General features: G+C 30.7%; 3 protein-coding genes and 1 non-coding gene across 8 annotated transcripts in view; 2 read left to right on the plus strand and 2 right to left on the minus strand.

The window, feature by feature from the left end:
* Nucleotides 1-2,077, minus strand: part of LOC106067003 (asialoglycoprotein receptor 1-like) — a 26,877-nt gene extending 24,800 nt beyond the window's left edge. For all 3 annotated transcript variants that reach the window (XM_056029608.1, XM_056029607.1, XM_056029609.1), the window contains exon 1: nucleotides 1,267-2,077. In XM_056029608.1, coding sequence (XP_055885583.1) covers nucleotides 1,267-1,408 — 142 coding nt within the window. In that variant the 5' untranslated portion in view covers nucleotides 1,409-2,077. The remainder of the gene's footprint in view (nucleotides 1-1,266) is intronic.
* The window catches only part of LOC106067017 (microtubule-associated proteins 1A/1B light chain 3A-like), a 7,662-nt gene extending 476 nt beyond the window's left edge, over nucleotides 1-7,186 (plus strand). The window contains exons 2-4 of the mRNA XM_013226124.2: nucleotides 2,070-2,125; nucleotides 3,197-3,303; nucleotides 3,874-7,186. Coding sequence (XP_013081578.1) covers nucleotides 2,070-2,125; nucleotides 3,197-3,303; nucleotides 3,874-4,039 — 329 coding nt within the window. The 3' untranslated portion in view covers nucleotides 4,040-7,186. The remainder of the gene's footprint in view (nucleotides 1-2,069; nucleotides 2,126-3,196; nucleotides 3,304-3,873) is intronic.
* Nucleotides 7,187-8,957: 1,771 nt separating this feature from the next.
* Trnac-gca (transfer RNA cysteine (anticodon GCA)) lies at nucleotides 8,958-9,029 on the minus strand. The gene has a single exon. It is a non-coding gene; the product is annotated as a tRNA-Cys (tRNA).
* Nucleotides 9,030-9,286: 257 nt separating this feature from the next.
* LOC106067322 (cysteine-rich protein 2-binding protein-like) lies at nucleotides 9,287-21,159 on the plus strand. Of its 3 annotated transcripts, none has more exons than XM_056031002.1 (18): nucleotides 9,287-9,379; nucleotides 11,561-11,687; nucleotides 11,841-11,955; nucleotides 12,674-12,805; nucleotides 12,958-13,100; nucleotides 13,365-13,504; nucleotides 14,101-14,398; nucleotides 14,587-14,712; nucleotides 14,947-15,229; nucleotides 15,841-15,961; nucleotides 16,191-16,271; nucleotides 17,014-17,103; nucleotides 17,652-17,764; nucleotides 18,231-18,323; nucleotides 18,447-18,565; nucleotides 19,254-19,302; nucleotides 19,808-19,940; nucleotides 20,943-21,159. In XM_056031002.1, the coding sequence occupies exons 2-18, from the start codon at nucleotides 11,570-11,572 to the stop codon at nucleotides 21,114-21,116; spliced, it is 2,328 nt and encodes a 775-aa protein (XP_055886977.1). In that variant the 5' UTR covers nucleotides 9,287-9,379; nucleotides 11,561-11,569; the 3' UTR covers nucleotides 21,117-21,159. The 3 variants fall into 3 exon arrangements, with proteins under 3 accessions (XP_055886977.1, XP_055886975.1, XP_055886976.1); XM_056031000.1 differs by having other exon boundaries at nucleotides 9,293-9,442; XM_056031001.1 differs by having other exon boundaries at nucleotides 9,293-9,383.
* Nucleotides 21,160-23,216: the final 2,057 nt, after the last annotated feature.

Genomic DNA, 23,216 nt, shown 5'->3' on the forward strand with positions numbered 1-23,216 from the left:
ATTACCACTATACATACTGTCTATACTATTAGTATTATATAGATTATCATATAGCTACTAAGCTAGATCTATAAATTAAATTATAGAATTATAACTAGATCTAGAATTCTAGAGTAGACCTAGAATCTAGATAGACTGATTATAGATCTATCATCTAGTCCTAGTTTAGTCTAATGTCCTAGAGTCAAATTACATATTTTGCATTTACATAAGATTTATTTATAATATTATAATAGGTCTAGACTAGACTCTTGATATTTATTATATTTTATATACATATATTATAGATCTAGTTGATCTAGATCTATATTTCTATATATATATTGTCTATGACTATAGAGTATAGAGAGAGAGTTGAGTAAATTTCAATATTTGTAATCTGCAATTTTTAAATTTGAATACGAATTCTTAAAATAATCTAATCTTATAATTTTTCTTATCAATATATCAGACTTAAACTTAATGAAAGAGATCTAATCACTAAATCTATTTACCTAAATAGATCTAAATAATCTCATTTTAATTGAAGTTCAGGTGAAGTAGCCCTTTACAACTTTAGAGTTTAGATCTATACTGTCTTAGTAGTGTCTGTAGTCTATATTCTAGATCAGTGTTTCTCAAACTTCTTCCTTAACGGAACACTTTACACATTCTTGGTATTTAGTGGAGTATTTTGCTTATTTTTTTTAATAGATTAATTCACGTTGTAGACTAGGCCTACAAGTCCATGAATTAGATTTATAAACTTTATATAGCTAACATACTACTAGATATAGATCAATGAGATCATGTCACATGTTCTCATTGTGTTTTTGTTGCATGTTGATTTCAATATTGTAGACTACATTTGTAATCTTTTTAGTAACTGCACATCAACATTACTCAAACAATGAGGAGTAAGCTTTCCTAATAACATGCTGACAAAGTGACAAGGAGGGTGCAACAGTGACCTTTTTTTTTTTTTGAAAGACAAAAATCTTCTGTGTTTTCATTGTAGCTATATGTCCATGCTTGAGTACTTATCAAATATCTAGTAAAAAAGACATTTTTTACCAATGTGCAAAAAGTAAAATTTTTAGATAAATTGAAGTAATTTATCTTATAAGTAGGACCTTGCACTTTGTTGTTGCCAGAGGCTTCTGCAGCAAAAACTACTTAAAACATTCTTGTGAAGAAGACACATTTTTGTGATTTATTTGTGTCAGCCGTCCAACAGACTAATGGATAGGTGAAGGTGAAAACAAACATCAAGATTAAAATACATACCATACTCTTTTCCCTTACTTCTGGGGTTGAAAAAAACGGCATTGCCTTGACATGACATATTTCTGTCCACATCAAATATTTCTATTGTAAATTGATTAGAAAAACACCATATGATTAGATAGTTAAAATGAACTATGCTCATTCTGCTGTTACATAAGCCTCTATGTACAGAAGATGGAGAAGGCTAGTGTTAGGCGTTTCCATGCTGTGCATTATGAAGCTGAGTCAAACGGAAGTAACACTCAAATAACGAAATCCAATAACACATGCGAAAGGCCAATAATATAAGTTAATTGACACTAAAAGCGAATGTTAAATAACTTTAATAATAACAAAGGGAACTGCTGAATGTTGTCAAGCTAAATCTCTATGTTCATAAATAGCTGCCCCTCTCTAAAGCCGTCAAAAGTAGTCTGTTTACATTTCACTATTCCTTCTCAAAACCTAGTCCAGTTTTTACTAGTCGCCATATTGTCTCTAAGTCAAACTTCCCCTATTTACAAAACAAATAACTAATTCCTAGTCATGCCATAACACTAGACAATTTGATCACATTAAGAACATGTATTGGCTAAGACCTCACTGAGCAAGAGCAAGTGGGGCTAAGGGAATCATGGAAAGAAGAGGAACTAAAGAAGAGTGCCATTTCAGGCATACACTATGGAAACATCACTCATTCATTGATGTTTCTTGCACCACTTACTGCATGAGTGATAATATAATATAATAATATTTTTAGAAAGTAGGATTCTATAAAAACTTTACTCATCTGAATGTTTTATTTTGTTGTTGTTTTTTTTCAGCTGAAAGACAAAAAGATGTTGAATCTGTTCGTAGTGCTCATCAAAACAAAATACCTGTAAGTGTTTGATATGTAGGATATTATTTATTGAGTTATAATTAAAAATTGTTCACATATGACTTCCTAGTGCTTACAGGTTTGAGCTCTTCTAAGAAGCTGCGACACCATGTTAGACATGGACTGCTCTCTTTTCTCTTTCCTTTTTTTGGCCTCCATGTTATGGCTGTCTTTGGTAATTATTTGTTTATAAGGTGTGCATTTTGGGACTAGCATGTCAACCTGAAGCTTTATATTCCTCAGTTTTTTAGAGTAGTTAAATAGATTTGTGTAGATAATGGTGCCACTAGACAGCTCTACTAGGAACAACTCAAAGTTAATGTCCTGTTCAAATTTTTGCTAGCCCAAAAACATATGGTATTGTCAGTCATCATAACTTTGTCTGGGGAAATTTCATTTTGCCTGGAGCAACAAGACAGATCTAAATATATGCCCAGCTTGTTTAAGCCTGCATTTGAATGCTCAGACCCACATTTTGTATTATTGTTTGATTGCCCTTAAATTATATACAAAACTTGAAATTTTTCTTTTCTCTGTTGTTTGCTAAGCATTATAACAGATTTCAAACTTGGAATAATAGTACATAGCATCAGAGAAGAAATCTTTTCAGCAGTTTTGAATTTTGGTTTGAAAGCTATCTAGATAAGTATTTCCCAAGAAATTAATGTCATTCCTGTGTGTTTTTTTTTTTTATTAAAGCTATCCTATCCTAGTAGGCTACATCATGCAAGGATAGTTGCCAGGTCTTGAGATATGAACTTTGGACTGATGCCATTATATCCTTCTCTTCCAGCCTCCTCTACTTTCCTGCATGAAAGTTAGAGTTGATCATATTAATCTTCATTTCTGACTTGTGATTCTATGACCACTCAAATCTTTTACTATATTAGAAACTATTGATCTCAATGATTGGCATATCAAGTATCTTGTACTATTTATTGTGGAGACTAGTTTGATTCCTCTAATTTTTGCGAGCCACTATTTTATTTATTTTAGGGGAAAAAAAAGACTTTATTAAGTACACTGCATTTTTCTTTGTTTTTAAAGTCCCATATGACTTTATTGTTTCAGGTAATAATAGAGCGCTATGGAAAAGAGAAAAACCTGCCCCTGTTGGACAAATGCAAATTTTTAATTCCTGATAATCTCAACATGAGTGATATTGTCAAAATTATAAGGTTAGATAATAAAGACATGTTTTACTAATTAATACTGTTTTAAATATTTTATAAAATTATAATGTAATATGTTGTTGTTTTTTAATGAATATAACTTTTTTTTTTACTTTTAAAGCTTGTTATATCTCTCACAAGGCCACATTAAATATCTAATTTTCAGTATAGCCATAGGAAAAAAAAGAAAAATGCATCTATTCTATAATTGTAGAGCTCAGGAAGACTGACTTTGATAGCAGTCTGTATATGAATGTTTTGCTTAAAATCACAATTTGATTTAGATTAATTTTTTAAGTTTGCCAACTAAAAAAAGGTTTGTTTTTTTTTATTTAACAAAATTATATCACTAACAGTAATATTATTTTTAACTTGGTAAAAATATTTAAAGAAAAAGAAAAAAAAAACATTTAAAAGAAGTTACCTATAGTTTTTTTTATCAAAAGTAAAATTTAGATGCACTTTTTATTTTCATATATATTTATTTCAATAATTAAAATTACAAAACTGCTTTTTTTTTTTTGTAATTGCATCTTTTAAGAAATATCTATAAAAATTATTTCTTTCACTCACTAGACGCAGGCTACAGTTGACTCCCTCTCAAGCTTTCTTTCTCCTTGTCAACAACCGGAGCATGGTAAGCAACACAACTCCTCTTGCAGATGTCTATGAGAGAGAAAAAGATGAGGACGGCTTCCTGTACATTGTGTATGCATCCCAAGAAACATTTGGTTCTTTTTGAAGTATTTAGAATGAAAATTTTAAGGGAGGGGGAGTCTTATTAAATCAATCCCTGAGTGTCAGAAGTATAAATTGTGTATGTGTGAGACTGGTGTAAATATAAATTGTTTACAGTCAGACCTTTTTACAAGCCTAGCAAATCCTCTTAAAAAATTGTTTACAGTCAAACTTTTTTACAAGACATTGACCTAGCACATAATCTTAAAAAAAAAGTCTGCGTAATATTTTATTTGATTAATATCATGTCTTGGCATAACACACTTGCTCTTAAAAATTACCTGTTGAGACAGGTCACATTATTGATGTTCCACTGTATCATAAAGAGTCGAGCAAATTAGTGCAAGTAATGGGAACTTTTGCTCTGAAAGAAAGTTTTAAAAAATGGTGGCAGCTATTTGATTGAAAGGTTTTCATCATTCTTGAAGTCTTTCCTAGCCTTTTTAAAATTGTATGCATTCATTTGTTATTACAATCTCTTGCCTGACAGGTATGCAAAATAGTTAATTCATGAAACTCTTTGTTGAATTTAAGATAATTGATTATATGATGATTGATTTTCTTAGTGCTATGTCTAGTCATAAACAATGCTGCAGTTCTGTGTAAAATACAATAAGCAATCTTTGCAATAAAGTATTTGGTCACATACAATTTGACATTTCTCAGAACTGTTTTGACATTTTTCCTGTTGTTGTTTTTTTTTGTATTGGGTTAATTTATTTTTTTTTATTATTATTGGCCTCTATGTTTAAGAAATACTTTGAATTGTTTCTCATGGTACAGGTTTTATTCTAATTTTAAGTTGTTTTTTTGTTTTTGTTTTTTTCTAAAACATTTCCCAATTACTGTGTAAAGAATGTGAGAAGTAGAGTCCTAGGCTGCGTAGATACATTTCATAGACATATAGCTTATCTCTCAATCTTGGCATTGAGTCTTAAAGAGAAACATAAAGACTTTGTCATGTTGAGAGAATCCTGTTCTGGTTTAAATAATGTCCTGGGCTTCTGCATAATACATGTGCAATTTTGCTCTTGAGGCACACTATGATATTTGTGTGTGAATTTTTTGTAATTATATATTGTTGCTTTTTTTTTTCTTTGTATATTTATTTACATGGATACAAATCTACTCTTTTTGTATTTCTGGTAGCATTTTGTTTATGAAGCATAAGGAAAAGATAATGAAATAAAAAGAAACTGTACTAATAAAGAATAAATAAATTAAAATGAAATATTTTCATTCTTAGACAAAAATATTAAGAGTCTATTAGTTTATGGTAGTCATCAAACATTGACAATTTCCTTATTCTAATATAATGATTTTAAAAGGGAATGTTTAGCAATATCAAGTCAAGTTCTTTAGAAGACAAATTTAAAGAAGATAACGTGTTAAACATTTTTTTTAACATAATTATTATTATATATTGAGAGAAATTATTTAATAATTTTTTTTTAGATTATTAATTTTGAAAAAAGGAATGTATTTAAATTATTTCATTATTCAGAAAAAGTAACCTAAATATTCAGTTCTTCAAAATATTTTCAAATATTTCATCAATCTCTTCATTTATTCCTTATCTTTTCATGTAATTTCTTATTTTAAAAATTTTCTGAGAAACATTTGTTAAAGCATGATGTTCACTTTTTTTCTCCTAATTATGCAATTGAATCAACATGCTCAAAACACATGAAACATTATGCATGCACTCTGAGCTGGCACTAAACATGACATTATTGTATTCACCCTTTTTTTTTTTTTGCTCTTTACATCAGAGTTACACTATAATTTGTGTTCTGGAAATCTGTAGTCTTAATAAATTTACATTATGGTAATAATCTGAACAAGTCATTCTAAATGTTTCCATTTCTAGTGTAACTTTATACTTTGACATAGTCATTCATTTATTTCTCTTGCATTGTTTTTAATCTTCAAGCATTGAATTGTATGCTGAGTGACACTGTGTTGAAATCTCTGCTATTTTCATCCAAAATCTGTGAAACTCAGAATCGTTTTTTTTTTAATAGATTAATCTTCCCACCCAGTTTTTGTTTCAAACATTCACACATGCACAATATTTTCTTTTGAAAAACCTGCTGCAATAATATGAGAATCATTGAATGAAATGGCAATTTCTTTTTTGTCAATAGTAGACACTGCAAGTGTACACAACACTTAGTTGTATACTCATAACTCATCAAACCACCAGATGTAGCCATCATATAAAAACAGAAAAGGAAGTTACTATTTTATAATTGTAATTCAATATTTCTTTGCATAGTTAATAGTTTTTACATTTATATATTATTATCAAACCATTATCATAATTTGATGTTTTTTAATTATTCATGGGGAATTCTTATCATCTGGGTATATTGGAAACTCAGAAGGTTGGAAAACTGTTATAGGGAATTTTATTCTCAGGGCTTCCAGCAAGCACACCCTCCCCCACCCCAAAGAAAAGTTTGAGCTGATTTGTTACAACCATTAATATAAAGTATACGCTTTTGATTTCCACCTTACTCTTTTAATCTTGTATGTTAGGGTAAAACATTTTTATTTAATTCAAATTTTGTTTTGAAGCTTGAAAACTTTGCTAGTTGACTTACATTTCTTGTTGAACTATGAATCTGTCTGTGGCATTTTATGTCTCTAGAGATGATATCTTTACTTTGCGACTTCTCATGTGACTTAAATCCTCGATACACAACTGTGGTTGAACTGTGAATGGCTTACAATTAAAGCCTACAATAAAAATATAATTTTAAGTATTGCGTTTTTTTGTAGTAGCAAGTAGTAACAGCCTTTTTTTTTTCTATGAAATTACTTCTTCTAGTAGTTCTATTTATAAATTTTCATTTTTAATGCAGATTCTCTTTCAATTCTACTTAGTAAAGATTTTTAAAAAGTACTAAAAAGTTTGTTTGCTTACTTTTTAAAACTCAAATTAATGTTTTGTAAATGTATTTTTATTGTATAGAGTTACATTGTATTTTCATTTCTGAACATATTAGTAGTTTTTTTTTGTAAACTGTTGGTGTTGGAGACATTCTACATATGCTCATTCTAAATAAATAATGTAAACCAGGACTTGTATGGTTTATATTTATCTTATTAATAAAAAGAAAACAAATATGACAGTAAGAATAACATATTTATTTGTTTTTGTTTTTATTTTTTTCAATTTCTTTCCTACAGAGACACAATTTAACTGCAAAAGGGGTTAAGTCATCCAGTTACGAGTTAAACTTATTTCTTATTAAAGTTTGACGTGAATTTAATGAAAAAAAAATAGTGATTTGACAGTAATACGTGGAGAATAAATCTATATTCTAAACTCAGTTAATTCTTATAGCCTAGCATAACAAGATAAAGTTGTTACATAACACCTTATACATTACCAATATTATGTTACTTTGGTAAATTAAATGTCTCCTTCTTTATTAGACTCAACCTCAGCAACCATATCGTCTATTGGGCTGAAAAGTGCACTCAAATTCCAAGAAAATATTTAATCATCGGAAAGTCCCACTCCGTTATACTTAAACATTGGCATGGGCTCTTACTACGGGAAGAAAAATGTGTTGTAGACACCAGAGAAAGAATTTGTGAAGCTCAGAACGCAGAAAAACGCTTGGCGGAGATAACGACGCTTCCCTAGACTACCTTGCTGGATGGAGAGGGAACTCTCTAATAGGCCTACTATCTTCAGAAAGTTTTTTCTGTTATACAAAACGCTTAAATGTTATCTACAAAGCATTATTTCGAAACAGAAAAAGACTTAACGTTTAGCGAGGCGCCAGCGGTAATCGTTTAAAAAAAAACACTGCTCATTTGTTTCTGATGAAGTCGGATGTCTCTCACACTTCATTTTCGGCCAGCCCCATCCTTTCTTAATAAAATTTTATGTGACCTGAATTCTTACTAGAAATAGTACAAACTAGACTTATAGAGAATGAGTTTCTGAAGCTCAGAAATGCTAAGAAAAAAAGCACGTGGCGCAAAGGGTTCCGATCCGGAATCCGCTGTGGGAGCTGTAAGCTAACTAAGTGGGGCAGCAAAAAGTACATTTTCTGGCCTAGATGGTAGTCGAAGTTTGAAAAATACAGCATTATTTTATACTGTCTCCGTTTAAACGTCTAACCGAGGAAACATGTTTAGGTGATGTTAAGCCTGTTTCTAAATTGTATAAAGCTGCACTGTAAAATATGCAATAAATACTGAATACATAATATGAACAAAGGGATTTTATAAAGGAAATGACACTCATTTGAAATGTGTAACAATCAATGAAAGTAGGTAATCAGCTCATTTTGTTTTTGGGTTTAACAAAAAGAACAAACTAACGATAGTGTTTATTGGAAAATGTTTGGAGAACGTTGATTGGGAGGGGGAGGTTGACATACTGAGTTAACCACACCGGGTGACTTCGACCCTAGTGACGCCACTAGTGTCATTGTTAATAATTTCATATTGAAAGTCTTGCGCTTTTCTTTCATGAGAGTTGTTACATTTGTGACCCGCTAATAAAGTAGTTTAACCCCAGGGCACAAGACATAGAGGAAGACCAAAAAGAACTGGCGACGCAGTGAACTAGATGAAGCCGAGAGGACAGGAAAGAGCTGGGAAGCCATTAATAAACTAGCAAGAGACCGTGGAGAGTGGCGCGATTTTAGTGAGGTCATATGTTCCATGAGGAACGTAAAGGAAAGATGAAAGGGCTGCTTACAATATAAATATAATAATTTTGATTTTAATTTTGATGACTTAAGACTTGGGGGCAGGTGACATAGCTGCTTACTCGTACAGTTATGTATTAGCTGCTTACTCGTAGTTATGTTTTCGTTGTAATTTATCCACAAATATGGTTATTTTCCTATGCTTTTAACAAAAAAGAAACCAAAAATTAATTGAAAAAAAAAATCAGGGGACACCCGGGTTTGAACCGGGGACCTCTCGATCTGCAGTCGAATGCTCTACCACTGAGCTATATCCCCATGTTAAATTGGCAGCCATTATTATTATATAGATTAACTTAATAAATGTATATGTTGATGTTAATAAAAATTATGCTAGTATTTTATTCAAATTATCAAAGAGACTTATATGTATATATTAATGTTTAATATAAATATAGACTCCATATCAATCGCATCTAATCTATAGATCTATTTATATCTATAATTCTTTATTCGTATAAACAGCTTTATATTTACATAGGCATTTGAGGTTTATGTTTTTAACTTGCTCACATTTAACACAAAAGTTGTACGTAGATTAGTTACGAAAATGGAATCGAAATTTGTATATATATAACTTTGATGACTACCACTGTACTGTACGAGTAGTAGGTATAGATCTAGAATTCTAGAACCAGATCTAACTACAAGTATAATTCTATATTGCAAAGGTTTATAGATGCTTAGATTAATACGGAGAAATTTTCATGCTTCATTTTCTAGATCTACATTAAATTAAATGATTAAACTTTAATTTTAATTAAATAATTAAACTTAAGTCTTACTCTATAAAATTAAAGTAGGGATGTTAGAATATCCGGTGACACGCCCCTTTTATTAAGTCAAAAAACTGTTTCGACTTTTTTCTGACATTTTTTTTACATACCTTAAAGGTGCACTTTGTTAACCTATTAATTGAATACTTCTCTGTAAAAGAGTTATAGTTTTTGATTGACCAATAAAAATGGCTTCCGGGAATGAAATTACGCTTTCCCACGTGGAGTAGAAGGTTTCGTTTTATTAGACTTAAATAAAGGTTCGATTTCCCTTGTGTATAGTTTAAAAAGCTCAACATTCCCACGCCTTTTGACTCTCCAGTATTGTAGAGCATTTTTCTGGCTAAATTTCAGTGCTTTACTTTTCACATAATACTGTGCACTTTGGATGCTATTAATTTTTTAATATTTAGCAGTTGAATCTAATGCTGGAGGCCATTGTTAACCTTTGTAATTTTAGCCTTCTTGTTTACATGCCAAGATAACAGTGATTGGTCAGATTGGTCATGTGACATCAAACAATTTTCTGATAGGTTGAATTATTATAGCAGTTTAAAAAAAATTTAGACTGAAATGATGTCAAAATGGCTGACATTGATTTATTTCTGCAGTTACTCATTTTGAAATAGATGTAGAATTAGATCTAATGAGTATATAATATGCAGCTTAGTGTTCAGATATTTTAATAACAATAAACTTTCATTTGAAACATGTTTTTGGACTAGTTGATTAATATATAAGAAATGGCAAGCATATTTATTCAACACATTCAAATCTCCTCACATCGTGCCCATTGGTTGCTATGATAAGGACAAGCACACATAGAAAATTTATTTTCTTTCAACCAGGAATCATACATACATAATTCATATAAATTTAGAAGGCTCTTTCAAATCTACAACATATCAGACAACAAGATTCTTAAAATAATTTTTCTGAAAAAAATTGTAACATCCCTAATTAAAGATTTAAACTTTAAATTAAAGTCACAAATCAGACTAATCAGAGTCAGATTGTCACTGATGGTGATAGTACTGATACACACTGATACTGATTGTGGCTGTGGAATAACAATCTTGAATCATTAAAAAAATTGAATCATTAAGTAAGCTTGGACTTGGGTTAATGACGGCTAATCTCGATTAAATCAAAAATGAATTATTAGCAGCCTCACTCATGACTCATGTGTAGTCACTGAAGTGTATGTATTATTTATATTGTATACTGTGTGCTGATATAGATTAAACTTATTAAAGTAATTAAACTAACTGTTGGCTGGCTAGATTTACAAAAAGTACTTGAACCAGAGATATCTTGTACGGTACTACTAGATTCTATCTAGATCTAGTAAGACTTGAAATTGACAAAATCAAATGTATTTGCAGCCTTAAATTAAACTTAAACCCAATATTGAATATAATCTTATATGTGAATATTCATCAACTTAGTGGATGTGTACAAAGAGGATCTTTAGGATACTTCTTTGGGTAATTTGTAGCTCTAGGGTAATTTTGGTACCATCCACCCACATGTTCTCTATTTAGTATTCTGATGTCTCTTTCTGTCAACTATTTTATTCTATAGCCTTGTGGCTTGACTATACCTCATCAGCCATTTGTCTTATGCAATATATATTCTTGAGGTAACATTTGACTCTTGTTTCTTATTTGTTTTATAAGTTTAACTCTTACTCTTACAGACCTTGTCATTTGTTCAGCATAGAGTTTGTTGAACCCAAATTATTTTAAGCCGAGGAAAAGAATGCTAAGGACAGCTTCAGTCAGATATAGTTGCTATGTCACAGCTGATTATAGGACAAATGATACATGGATGTTTTATTCAATGGCATTTAGATCTTTTTTTATTCTTCAAATGCAAGAGATTCTAGAGTTAAATAATAATATAGCTTAGTCATGTTTTTTTTTCTATACATTTTATCAGTTTTGCTCTTAATCATGCTTTTTTTTTTACATCTGAAACTTTAAAACTAATTATTAATATTGAATTATTTAGCAACTTAAAATGGAGGAAAGCGATAAAACACTTTCATCGTCTTGTGCATATTGTGAAGAAAATGTTGCTGATTGGAATGAAATCCTTTGCTACAAGTGTGATATTTGTGAGAAATATGTGCACTATGGTAATGTTTTATAATACCAACACATAAAAGTATTTAATTATATATAGCTTTAAATATTTTTAACCTTTTTGATAACTTTCTACAAAGATTATTTATATTGAATTGCTACGCAAATAAATTGATAACATTCTCTGCTGGTTATTTCTTTTTCAGGCTGTATTCGGAGTAGCCAGCCATCTCCTCTCTTGGGGGACACTTTTTTCAGTTTTAAATGTGAAAACTGTGGAGATGAAAAGAAAGAAGAATTTGAGCGCATCAACATTTCTTGGTACTATTTCTAATTTTTACACATTTTTATTACAATTATTTAAAATGTTAACACAACTGTCTGCCTATTCATCCTCTGGATTATTTGTCATTAAGTTATGCCACTTTTAACATAAGCTAAGAAGAAACAAGTTTTATTAAGCATTTTTCAATTGTCATTTAAAACTACACTGAAGAATTTTAAATAGATCAAATCATATCCATGATTTAAAATATATATTGTTTCATTTTCAATGTTAAAAGAAGTTGAGCATATAGCATCCCTTAATCAGTCTATAGAGCTTGCCCTAAGTATATTGAGCAGATAGTGTATCTTGCCCACCGGGTTAGCTTTAGATGTGCATTTTACTGTATTATTAAACCCATCATTAGCTAATTCAGACAATTCATCTTATGCTCAGATTCCACTTTATTTTTATTTATTCATTATTTTTGCAACTTGGATTGTTAGAACTGCAAAATCTTCTTAAATCATTGACAGCATTAACTAAATGATCCACAGTAGACAAATACTAGAAACAAATGAAGGCCAACTAAATTGCTGAACTTAAAATTACAGCCCTGGACAATGAACAAAATGCATTCCTTATTTTTCAGTTTTCACTTTTAATGTGCAATGACTCTGACTGTTTTTTGCACAGATTTACTTTTAATATATTGTGATTTTGACTGTTTGTGCACAGATTTATATTTGATGTGTACTGACTCTCCTTTTTCAGGCTCAACGTTGTCCTGTTAACACTTTATAATCTTCAGAAAACTGGGCAAGGAAAATGTGGTTTCTTTCATTGGAAAAACCATATCTGTGTTTTTATTGAAACACATTGGACAACATTCTTTGGTTTCTCAAGGTAATTCTATTTAAATTAATGTTATGGACAATCCACTGGAAACATACTATAATTATATCAAATGGCAGTTAGAAGCTAAAGATTCATCATTAAGTTATGTAACAGAGGCAAATTTTAATTTTTTTGGTCTTACTTTTTTTTTTCTGTTCTAGGAAGAGAACAACATTATGGATGGGAACTGTAGCTGGAACTTTGTCTTCTGGCTGTCCACATCATTTCATTTCAGGGGCAAAAGTTTTGGAACAGGGCTATTGGCAGTTAGCAGTATTTAAGCCCCCTTTGCCTCGTTCTGAAAGTAAGACTGATGATGTGTCACATTAATTTGTGAAAAATTCTAATATGTGTTAATTTTTTTTTTTAATGCTTTTGTATAGTGCATCTTCCATAATTAGTGATCTATTGTCCAATCTCTTTTGTGGACCTGATGCTGTATCTTAGAGAAGGTTTCTGTGATGTCTTTAAGCGCTCAGCAGACAAAACTAAGTTTAAGTTATGGTTCGTTTATGCCATTCACCCACACATCCCACTGTTAAATCTTTTTTGTTATGCTATCATGCAGAGAAGAAAACTTGTAAAAAGAAAAGCCATATCACAGAGACTCCGGTGGAACTATTTCCTGAAAGCAGAAGGTGCAAGCGAGCTGCTGAGAATTCATTGGTGGCAGCTATTCAGTTAAAAGAGAAAAGAACAACTTTAACAGTGGGTGTTTTTATTTTGTACAATATTATAGTTCCCTTAATTCACTGCATGCATTCAAAATAATTTGAATTCAAACACAGTATAATCCACAAGATTTATTAACAAGCTAGAAGGACTAAGTCAATCAAAGACTTTTCTAATTTAAAATATTTTCTTTTTTTTTAATACGATTCTCTTGGTGTTTTGAAGTGTTACACCATTACATCATTAGAAATTGAGATGATGAATTAAAGATTACTAAACAAAAAGCTTTATAGTCAACTGTAGTTCACTGGATTTGGGTGATTTTGGGATTGATAGAAAGTTATATCCAAATAGTTCAGCTACCATCTGATACAATTGACTTTGGGGTTAGCATAATATTTTACAACCAAGCATTAATATTCTTGAGTATTCTTCACTATAGATTAACATAGAGAAAAGCTTTTGAAACCAGGTTAACTAACTTTTGTTTAACATTATTAATTTTAAAAGAGAACAAAGTTGCAGTGGAAAGAGGTGAAGAATTACAAGGAAGCCTATATCTTTATTTAGTTCTCATTCGTATTCCATTCATTTTAATTGTTTTTTTAGTATGTTTTCTTTTGTTCTCTCAGGCTCCTAACAAGAAAAACTCCAATGTTTCAAAAGATGATCAGTCATCTCTGTCTTCCCCATCTCACCAAAAAAAGGAGAAAGTTGGCAAAAGAAAGAAAGTTTCTCAAATGTCTACCTCATTTGTGAGTAATAGTGTTAGCACAACAGATCTCAACTCTTCACTGGAAGGCCTTGGTGGATTGTGCACCTCAGATGACAGTAACAGCATGCCATCCTCTGAGTTGTCCATCACTACATCCTCTTCTTTCTCCTCATTGCAACACTCACCGAGAAATTTCAGAAACACTCAAGATCTTGGTAAGATTCAACAATCAATATTAAACTCTGTGTCAAAGATTAAGCAGAATAACTTAAATTTTAGTTGTTTTTTTTTTTTTTTTAAGAGTCAAACAGTGATATAAGTTGATGAATAGTGTTCTTAAAATATACATATATGAAGATACATTTATGTTCTAATAATATATAATTTATTTATTGTCTTGAAGTGGATGTGGCAGTAGATGAATATGATGACCTTGACATTGATATAGGCTCAACGACTATGTCAGATGGTATATTTGATTTGAGGCCTCAAAGTCCTGACATTTCAGATATTTTTTATATGGAAAGCGGTATGTAGTTGGTATTTTTTAATTTTTTTGTTACTGTATTTAAAAAAACAACTTTATTTACTCTATTGTCACACTCTTCTTTCTTTAAGTGAAATGATACTGAAATAGAAAATTATTGTCAAATACAAAATTTTGTTTACATTTAATAAATTAATAGCTTTAAAAATTAACATTTATTTGTATTTAAGTAATAAAGAGACAATTTTGAAATAATACAGATGATAATTTTTCTAGATTCTGCAAGTTTTTCAAGCAATGCTCCATCCTGTTCAATAAAACATTCAGGAACCCCCCTTCAAGAGAGAGATGAAGAAGTGATCAAACAGGAGCCCCAGTCTGATACAGAGTCTGAAGACCCTAGTGAAGAGGATGGAGAGGACTCACAAATTGATGGTTCTGGGGAGAATGTGTCCAAGACTGGTTCAGCGTCAAATGTTGAACAAGAGAAGAGCACAAACAAAGGAAGGCCACGTAAAAGAAGGCGCCTGGATGATGCTCAGCCTATTGAGCCACCTAGGTATTTAAAAAGATTATTTTTTTTTACTTTTGTGCATTTATCCTCTTTTTTTCATCCCAAATAAACTTGAAATACATTATACAATTATTTAAGGAGTTTTTTTTCTATTTTGCTCTGCCTACATTGCTAATGCTTGGAACAATTTTTTTTTTGTTTCTTCAATGTAAGGGCTTTTTTTTTTTAGATCATTATGGGCTGGCTTCTAAACTGAGTTCAAATTTATGTGAAGACTTGGATTTTGGATCTAGATTTTAGGATGCCCCTGGGTCCACCTAACTCTGATGAGTACCTGACATACATTGAGGAAGTAAGGGTTTTTGGTCAATGTTCTAGCCAAATGACACTCTTGTTAACTCATGAAACAGATGACCTTTACTTCATCTGCACCCATAAATCCCAAGGTCTCAAAGGGGTACTTTTTTTTTTGGCATCATTCCATTTTGTTCGTGGCATGCCAGACCTAAACAGATTGTGTAATTGTAAGGGTAAAATTAACTTAATATTTCATTGATCACAAGCAAGTATCAGTATCAAGTACATTTGTTTTCTTTCCTATTTTGTTACTTGTAAGTACCATAACTTAATGTTATAGATTTTTTTTTCTTATTTAGATTAAAACGAGTCAGTGTTTTTGAGGAAGGGGAACTTCTTCAAAAGCTCAATTTGTTGGCATCAAAGCAAACCTTGAAACCTGAACTTGCACAACTCAGGCGAAAACTTATTTGTAATCAGGTCAGCTACCTGCGTTGGATTTTGGATTTAACATTTTTTGAAATAATTAGCTTCAAAGAAACAAAGTCTGCTTGAATTTTTTTTTTAATGGGTTTTGAAAGCTAGATTTTCTTTTTATTTAATACCGCTATTTTATTATAATAATGAAGTATGCAATAGAACATGTTTATAAAATTTAATAAGAAATGTCTTTTGTATAACTATTTTCTTTTTTTTTAATTTTTGGTAGACCAATCGTGAGTATGGTTTACCTGTGTTTGATTTGGAGATCCAAATGGAAAAATTAGCTAAAATGGAGTCTCTGCCTAAGGTAACTTTGATCTTTTTTTAAATATTAACATTCAATGTTTTGTTTTGTTTTTAAGGAAAGCTTGATTCCAGATGCCAGTTGTTTTAAATTGTGTATAATGACTTAAAATTCTAGAAAGATTTCTTTTAACAGGATTTTGTTTAAGAACAGATTTTTTAAAACTGGTTTTATTGTCATTCTCTTCTCTATCTGTTTTTGTTTCAAAAAACATCAACTCACCCTGGTTATTCATGAAATAGATCTACAAGATCATAGATATTTTTACTTATTCACTTGTTAAATATTATTTATTTTTATTTTATAAAAGCATAATGCAATTACAAAATATTTTTATTAAAAAAACATTTTTTGACAACTTTCACCTTGTTGTGGTAATGACATGAAATTAATTGCTGTGGATTTCTAATTTCTTTGTTGTTGTTTTTTTTTCTAAATGTTTTGTTTATTCTTTTTGACATCTTGTATAAAGCTCATTAGAGGAATATTTGAATTGATATAAAAAAAAATTAGGCATATCTTGGTAGAATAATGTAAACAGGAAAACTGAATTATTCTTTGAATGAGAAATTAATTAACTAAATAGAAATGAATGAACCCAAAGACTTATTAGGTTCTTGTCACAAAAGCTTTTTTTTTAAAACAGAATACAATAATTGGCACATTTTCTTCTATTTGTTTGGAAAAGTTTAAGATTTAGTCTCAGCAGCAATTGTCAAACATTTTCATTTCTTCCATTCTCCAGGCTCCTGAAAGTGATGCTAAATCTTTTTTCCCAAAGCTTTCAATCAAGTCAGATCAATTCAAGGAGACTCGAGACTTAGATAGATTTATGGTAAGACAGCAAACTTTTTTTCTTAATATGTAATTTACAACATTGTCTGATTTACAGTAAAGTAGTGAAATACTTTTAGTGCAGTTCTAATAAAGAATAAAGTAGTGGATAGCACACAAAAAAAATATAAACTTTTTTTTGTTGTTTTTTGCTTTCTGTTTTGTTTTAAAAAAAATGTTTTTCATGTAGTTCTAGACATCTAGAATGTGTGGCTGATTGGCATAAAACACTTGGCTACCTAATAAAAGGGCTTGAGCTTGAATCCCTATGTTAACCAGAAGTTAGAAATTGAGATTTGACTCAAGCTACGCTGTGTTTGCTGAGCAGCCAAAGTAATGTCAAGTCCACAAAAGAGTTTGGACCAGTGGGAATGCCATTGGAGCATGAAAGAAAAGCTGAACAAATAATCTAGAAAGCATGTATAGTTAAATGCACTCATTACAGTGGCCTAGGAAAATATGGGATATCATGTGGCCAAACTTGAATCAAAAAGCTTTAAAATAATTGTAATACAAATCATACGCAATCGTTTTGCTTTTGTCTTACAGATGCATTCTAGTGATAAAAGAAATGAGCATAGGACCTACACCAGTTTTCAACAAAGACTTGTTGGTCTTGCAGACCATGAGTTAAAGCCAGTTGTCAGTCCTTACACCACCAGGTATACCTTTTACTTACAATAGTTCTCACAATTTAACTTTTTTTTTTTCAACACAATTATTGTGTTGTTGTTGTTTTTTTACTTGTAATATAGAGAGACATTTATTTTAAAATGTGTGTATATATGCTGAACTAGTGATAGATTAGTGTTTTCTTTATTTCTAGAGTAAAGATAGATTTGATATTTTATACACATACTATTGGGTGTTTCCCTCCTTGACACGATTCATATATATAGGCCTAAATTTGAAGAGTTCTTTGTCCCTTTAATAGTGTCAATTCTAATTTAGACTTGTGTCACTGTAACTGAGTTACAGTTGGGATTCTTTTTTTTTTTTTAATCATTTGTAAAGTACTTCAGTAACTGTTTTTCAATTCCATTTTAAGTTTTTTAGTTTGTCATTATTCTTGCCTCCTTTTTTTTTTCTTTTTGTGTGACTTAGTTTCATTCTTTTCTTTTTTGTCAGGGTTCTTTTGCCATTTATTTGGCGCAATTATAATGCCAGCAGAAAGCCATTAAAGATGAGATTATTACAAGAAATTCAAGCTTATCCCCACAAGTAATTGAACATTTTGATGATTAATTTTCATCTTAAAAATGTTACATTTTTTTACTGTTTTGTAATCAACTTATTTAAGATGAAATATTCGATACGCTAATATGACACTTTTAACTTCTGCAGACATGATCCGTCCTGGGTTGCTCCGCCTTGTCCCCCTATAGACTACTGTTATGTCAGAGCAGAGCACATTCCATCTGTCAATGCACTGTGTAGGGAACATTTTTGGCCTGGAATTGACAGTAAGTAGATTAAATGTTACAGTAGTAGAGAAGATAATAAAATTATAAAGGTTGCCTGAGAAATCATTACTATGTTGGGTGTAAAAAGTAGTCCACTAAAATCTTCTGTGTCTATGACCAATGTCTAACCAGGATGTCATGTGGTCAACATAATGACCAACCGCCTTTACTTTTCCTAACAATTGTCATGTACCCATTTGTATGCATGCTGAAATCCTAAAATTCATATTTTCCATGTTTTGGATGTTCCTTCAGAGTTGAAGATAATTTACTTCCTAGTTCAAACCTCCTGCAGGATGACAGGGGATGGGAGCGGGCAGGGTTTGAACCCGGGACCATCGATAAGTACGGATGACAGACCAGTGCGCAAACCGTACGACCAGGCAACCACCAAACTGACCAGGATTTGAGCCCAAGACCTCTCCCTTTGGAAGCCAATCACTTAACCATTCGGCCACCATGCCCCCTTAAGAGTAATTAAAAAATGACAGATTTTCAAGATCAACTTTTTGTGCACTAGAACACTTGATAACTTATTGTTATCTATGAAATATTTGGTTGACAAGTATTTCTTCCAGTATGTGTATCTATACAACTCAATATTATTACAACTAAATATTTATACAACTTAATATTCTCATTTTTACAAATCTAAATCTGATTTGTATGTTAAAATGTTTTCTTTCAGTGTCAGAGTGTCTTCAGTACCCAGACTTTAGTTGTGTTGTTCTCTACAGGTAAATAATGGCTCCTGTTTACTAAACTCATTGTTTTATCTAATATATTGAAATAAAAATAGAAACTTCCCCTAGGCCCAATTAGCAGGTCAAGTTTAAGCTTACAAGTTTCTAAAGCTGACAGTTGATATAAATGTTTATATGATTAGCACTACTGCTATTTCTACATTCAAAATTATCAGTTTTTTTTTGTTTTTTCAAATTTACTACTAGTTTTAAATATTTTTTTTTTCAAAGTATCAAATATCTCTTATTTGATAAAGTATCTTAGTAAGGTTTTGGTAATTTTAGATACATATTAAGAATTTGGTTTTTGGGCTTTAACGTTACCTAATAATATTACAATGAATGTGGCATAAAGAATTACTGTAGACAAAATTGAATTTAATGACTCCCTATATGCAAATCTTGGAATGTGTTTACATTTAGGTATCTTTCCTTTTTTAATCAAAACTACTGCAGTGTTTTAAGCCTAATATTCTAATAGTACTTTTATGTTTCACAGGAAAATTGTGATAGCCTTTGCTTTCATGGTTCCGGATCGAGGCTACAATGAAGCCTACATATCCTTTATTTTTACACATCCAGAGTGGAGGGGTGCAGGAATTGCCAAGTTTATGTTGTATCACCTTATTCAGGTTAGTTAAAAAAATACAGTCCTATTTAGGGAGAAATATAGAAGTAGGATTGACAAGATTCTAATAAAATGCTAAATCTGGACACATACATTCGTAAGTCATGTATTCCCTGATCTAATTAAAACAAACACAAAGATTTTATAGGTTTTTCTGAAAATTGTGTAAGCTTAATTTTAACCTTTTCCACATTGACTAATTTTTGTAACAAGTTCCAAACATTAGAAAGTTTATCTTTAGGTCAGATATTAGGTCAATTTTTTTTTTGTCTTGAATAAACACACTTGTTATTATATATAGCTAACCATTTTTTTTTTTTTTTGTATTGTGAATTTCTTCAACTTAATAATACAAAAGCTGTGCAGGATATATACTTTTACTTTTTTATTCAAAAATCACTGCAAATGTGCTGCCTTGACATGTTTTGTTTTCTTATGTAGTTACATTAAGACTTTTAAAACTTTTTTTTTTGCCTTAAGAAAACAAATTGTCGACTTTAAACTTAAACTGTAAACTTAATTTAAAAGTAATTATCTTGACTTTTTGAATATCTATTAGCAAGTAATAATATCATATTACACATGCTTATTATTTTATTCTTTTTAATAATATGGTATAGCAAATTTGTTTTGACATTTTCTTGAAATCTTAGAATATGAAGTGTTTTTTTCATTACATAATTTACATTTAGCATGCTAAAAAATGTTACTTTAGAAAATGTAAAAAAAACAATAATATGATCAAAAAAAATATATTTCACTTAACAAATTAATGTAAAGGTTTCGAGTTAGACATTAATAAGCAAGTTTACTTTATTTTTTAAAATTATATTTCATTAGTGGCCAACTTTGTGTCAGAATCAACCCTGGCATACCAACCAATCCAGCCCACATACTGTGTGCCACATGATTGTATCTTTTCTTAAAATCTTTATGTCAACTTGTATTTCATGGCCTTGTGTCAGTTAATTTCATGAAGAGATGAGACTCTTTCTTTCTATTTCAGACTTGTATGGGTAAAGATGTCCTGCTTCATGTCTCTGTCACCAATCCTGCAATGTTGCTGTATCAAGAGTTTGGTTTCAAGTGCCAAGAATTAATACTCAACTTTTACTATAAATATTTCCCACTCAATTGTAAAGACTCAACACACGCATTTCTTATGAGGCTCAGTAGATGATATTTGTACAGTTTTAACACAATAAACTATTTTGTTAACAATTGTTAGATGGTTTTGTTTATGTCGTCTTCTCATAGACATCCATCAGATGTTGAAACTCATTTTTAATTCACATTTGACTTCGTAAATTAGTTTTAAATACAAAAAAAAATATTTCCTGCTGAATTCTCAAGATCATAACAGCATCAGTTCTGCATCAATAGACTTCTTAGGAAATGATAATTAGAATCAGTTGATAAATAGTTCTTAAAGTTACTATAGCAGGAAGCAAACTGAACCATCTGCAAGCACATAATGAGGGACTCAATAGTGACATTTAGACATTTTAGTCCAGTGTTGCTTTTTCTTTGACTTCAGAGACTTAAGCAGAACACTTGGCATAGTTATTAGGCTGGATTATTTATTATTTGTATAATGTAAACCAAAAAAAAATTAAACCACTTTATAAATTTAGCATTTCTATTTAAATGAAATATAAAACTATAATGAAATATGTTAGAATGAGAACCAATTTCAGAAAGAATAATTAAAGTTAAAAATGTTCACATCATTACGGCATGCTCTATGCTCTGACTAACCCTGCAAGTGATACTGATAAAAATACATTCTAAGACCAACTGCAAAGTATAGATCTAAAAGACAAAATACCCATAAGATATATTTTGGTCGTCATGGGGGGAATTGAATGCTGAAAAGGGAAGTGACAATAAAGAAAAGTTTTGGGCGTCCATGGACTTACTATGCAAAGCTCGTTGGCTGTACGAAGTAGAAGAGCAGATATTGGCTTGAACCACTACCTTCTTGTCAAACTAAAAATGCAGCTGGCCAACAATACAACAAGAACAAGGTTACAAAGACAGTTTGTGTGGAAACAAACCCAAAATCTGCCCCCGAAGTGGTACACCCAGAAAGATAAAAAGGCAGGTTTCAATATTTTCAGAAATAATATCAGAATGAAATTCTATGAAAGGCAAATGAAAGAGAAGAATGGAGAAAGAAGGTTGACAGATCCTGTGTGGTGCCCCAACGGTCTTGCAGACATAGGGATAGATGAAGGTGAAGTTAGATGTGAACCTGGCCTAACTGATGTCAAATAATAATTATCTTATTGATTAAATTGTTTTGTATAGGGTCAAAATCTTATTCAAAGATCATAAAAAAAAAAAAAATTTTCGTAAAAAAAAATATTAATAAAATCTTTAGCTAAGTGTCTTGTAGATGCAGACCCGCCCTGCAGTTCACGCGATAATATGAAAAACTACTTATTAATTGTTGTTTTAAATTATGTTCCACTTATTTGCATATTAAATAGATTTTTCCATTTTTAGCGGCCCCCGTAAGAAGAAAAAGCGCCATTAGGTTTGTACAAAATGTCCGTCTGTCCGTCTGTCACACTCAGATCTCAAAAACTAGAAGAGATATGAAAAATATTATTTCATCATTAAATCATTTATATGCTATTTACATTTTAAAAAACGGAACAATATATTAAAGATTATGTGTTTTTTGCAACGTTTAAGCATGGAAATAAAATATAATATAAGTTAGGAGAGCAAACAAATATTCATTGGCATTGATTTGTTTTTCACAAAACATCAGGAACAATGTATTATAGATACTTAAAACTATTGCAATATTTCTGAATTAAAAAGTAAAGGTTAAATCAGATTTACAATAGCCGCTCCGATTTTCAAGGAAAAAAACTTCCTAATACCAAAGTATGGTTTGAAAAAATCTCCATAAGGCTATGGTACATCTAATTTTCATAACAGACCATCCCACAAATTTAATTAACGGCATTTGATTAATCTGGGATTCTTATTTTCTCTCACTATAAATATATAAACATCCGGAACAATCTATTATAGAAACTTGTAAAACTAATGCGATGTTTCGGAAGGGAAATTAAATTTTAATCAGATTTTCAATAGCTTTTAGTCTCTTTTTTTTCTCGCTATTAACATAACGGCCAGACAGACTGACAGACAAAACAAAACAAAAAAAGCGTCTTTAATCCTTATATATAGGCCTATATATATTAAGTCTAACTAGCCCATCAAATGAAATGCTAAAAGAACAAGCTCGGTGCACCAATGTCTA

Source organism: Biomphalaria glabrata, chromosome 5 (assembly GCF_947242115.1).
Source record: "Biomphalaria glabrata chromosome 5, xgBioGlab47.1, whole genome shotgun sequence".
NCBI lineage: Eukaryota > Metazoa > Mollusca > Gastropoda > Planorbidae > Biomphalaria > Biomphalaria glabrata.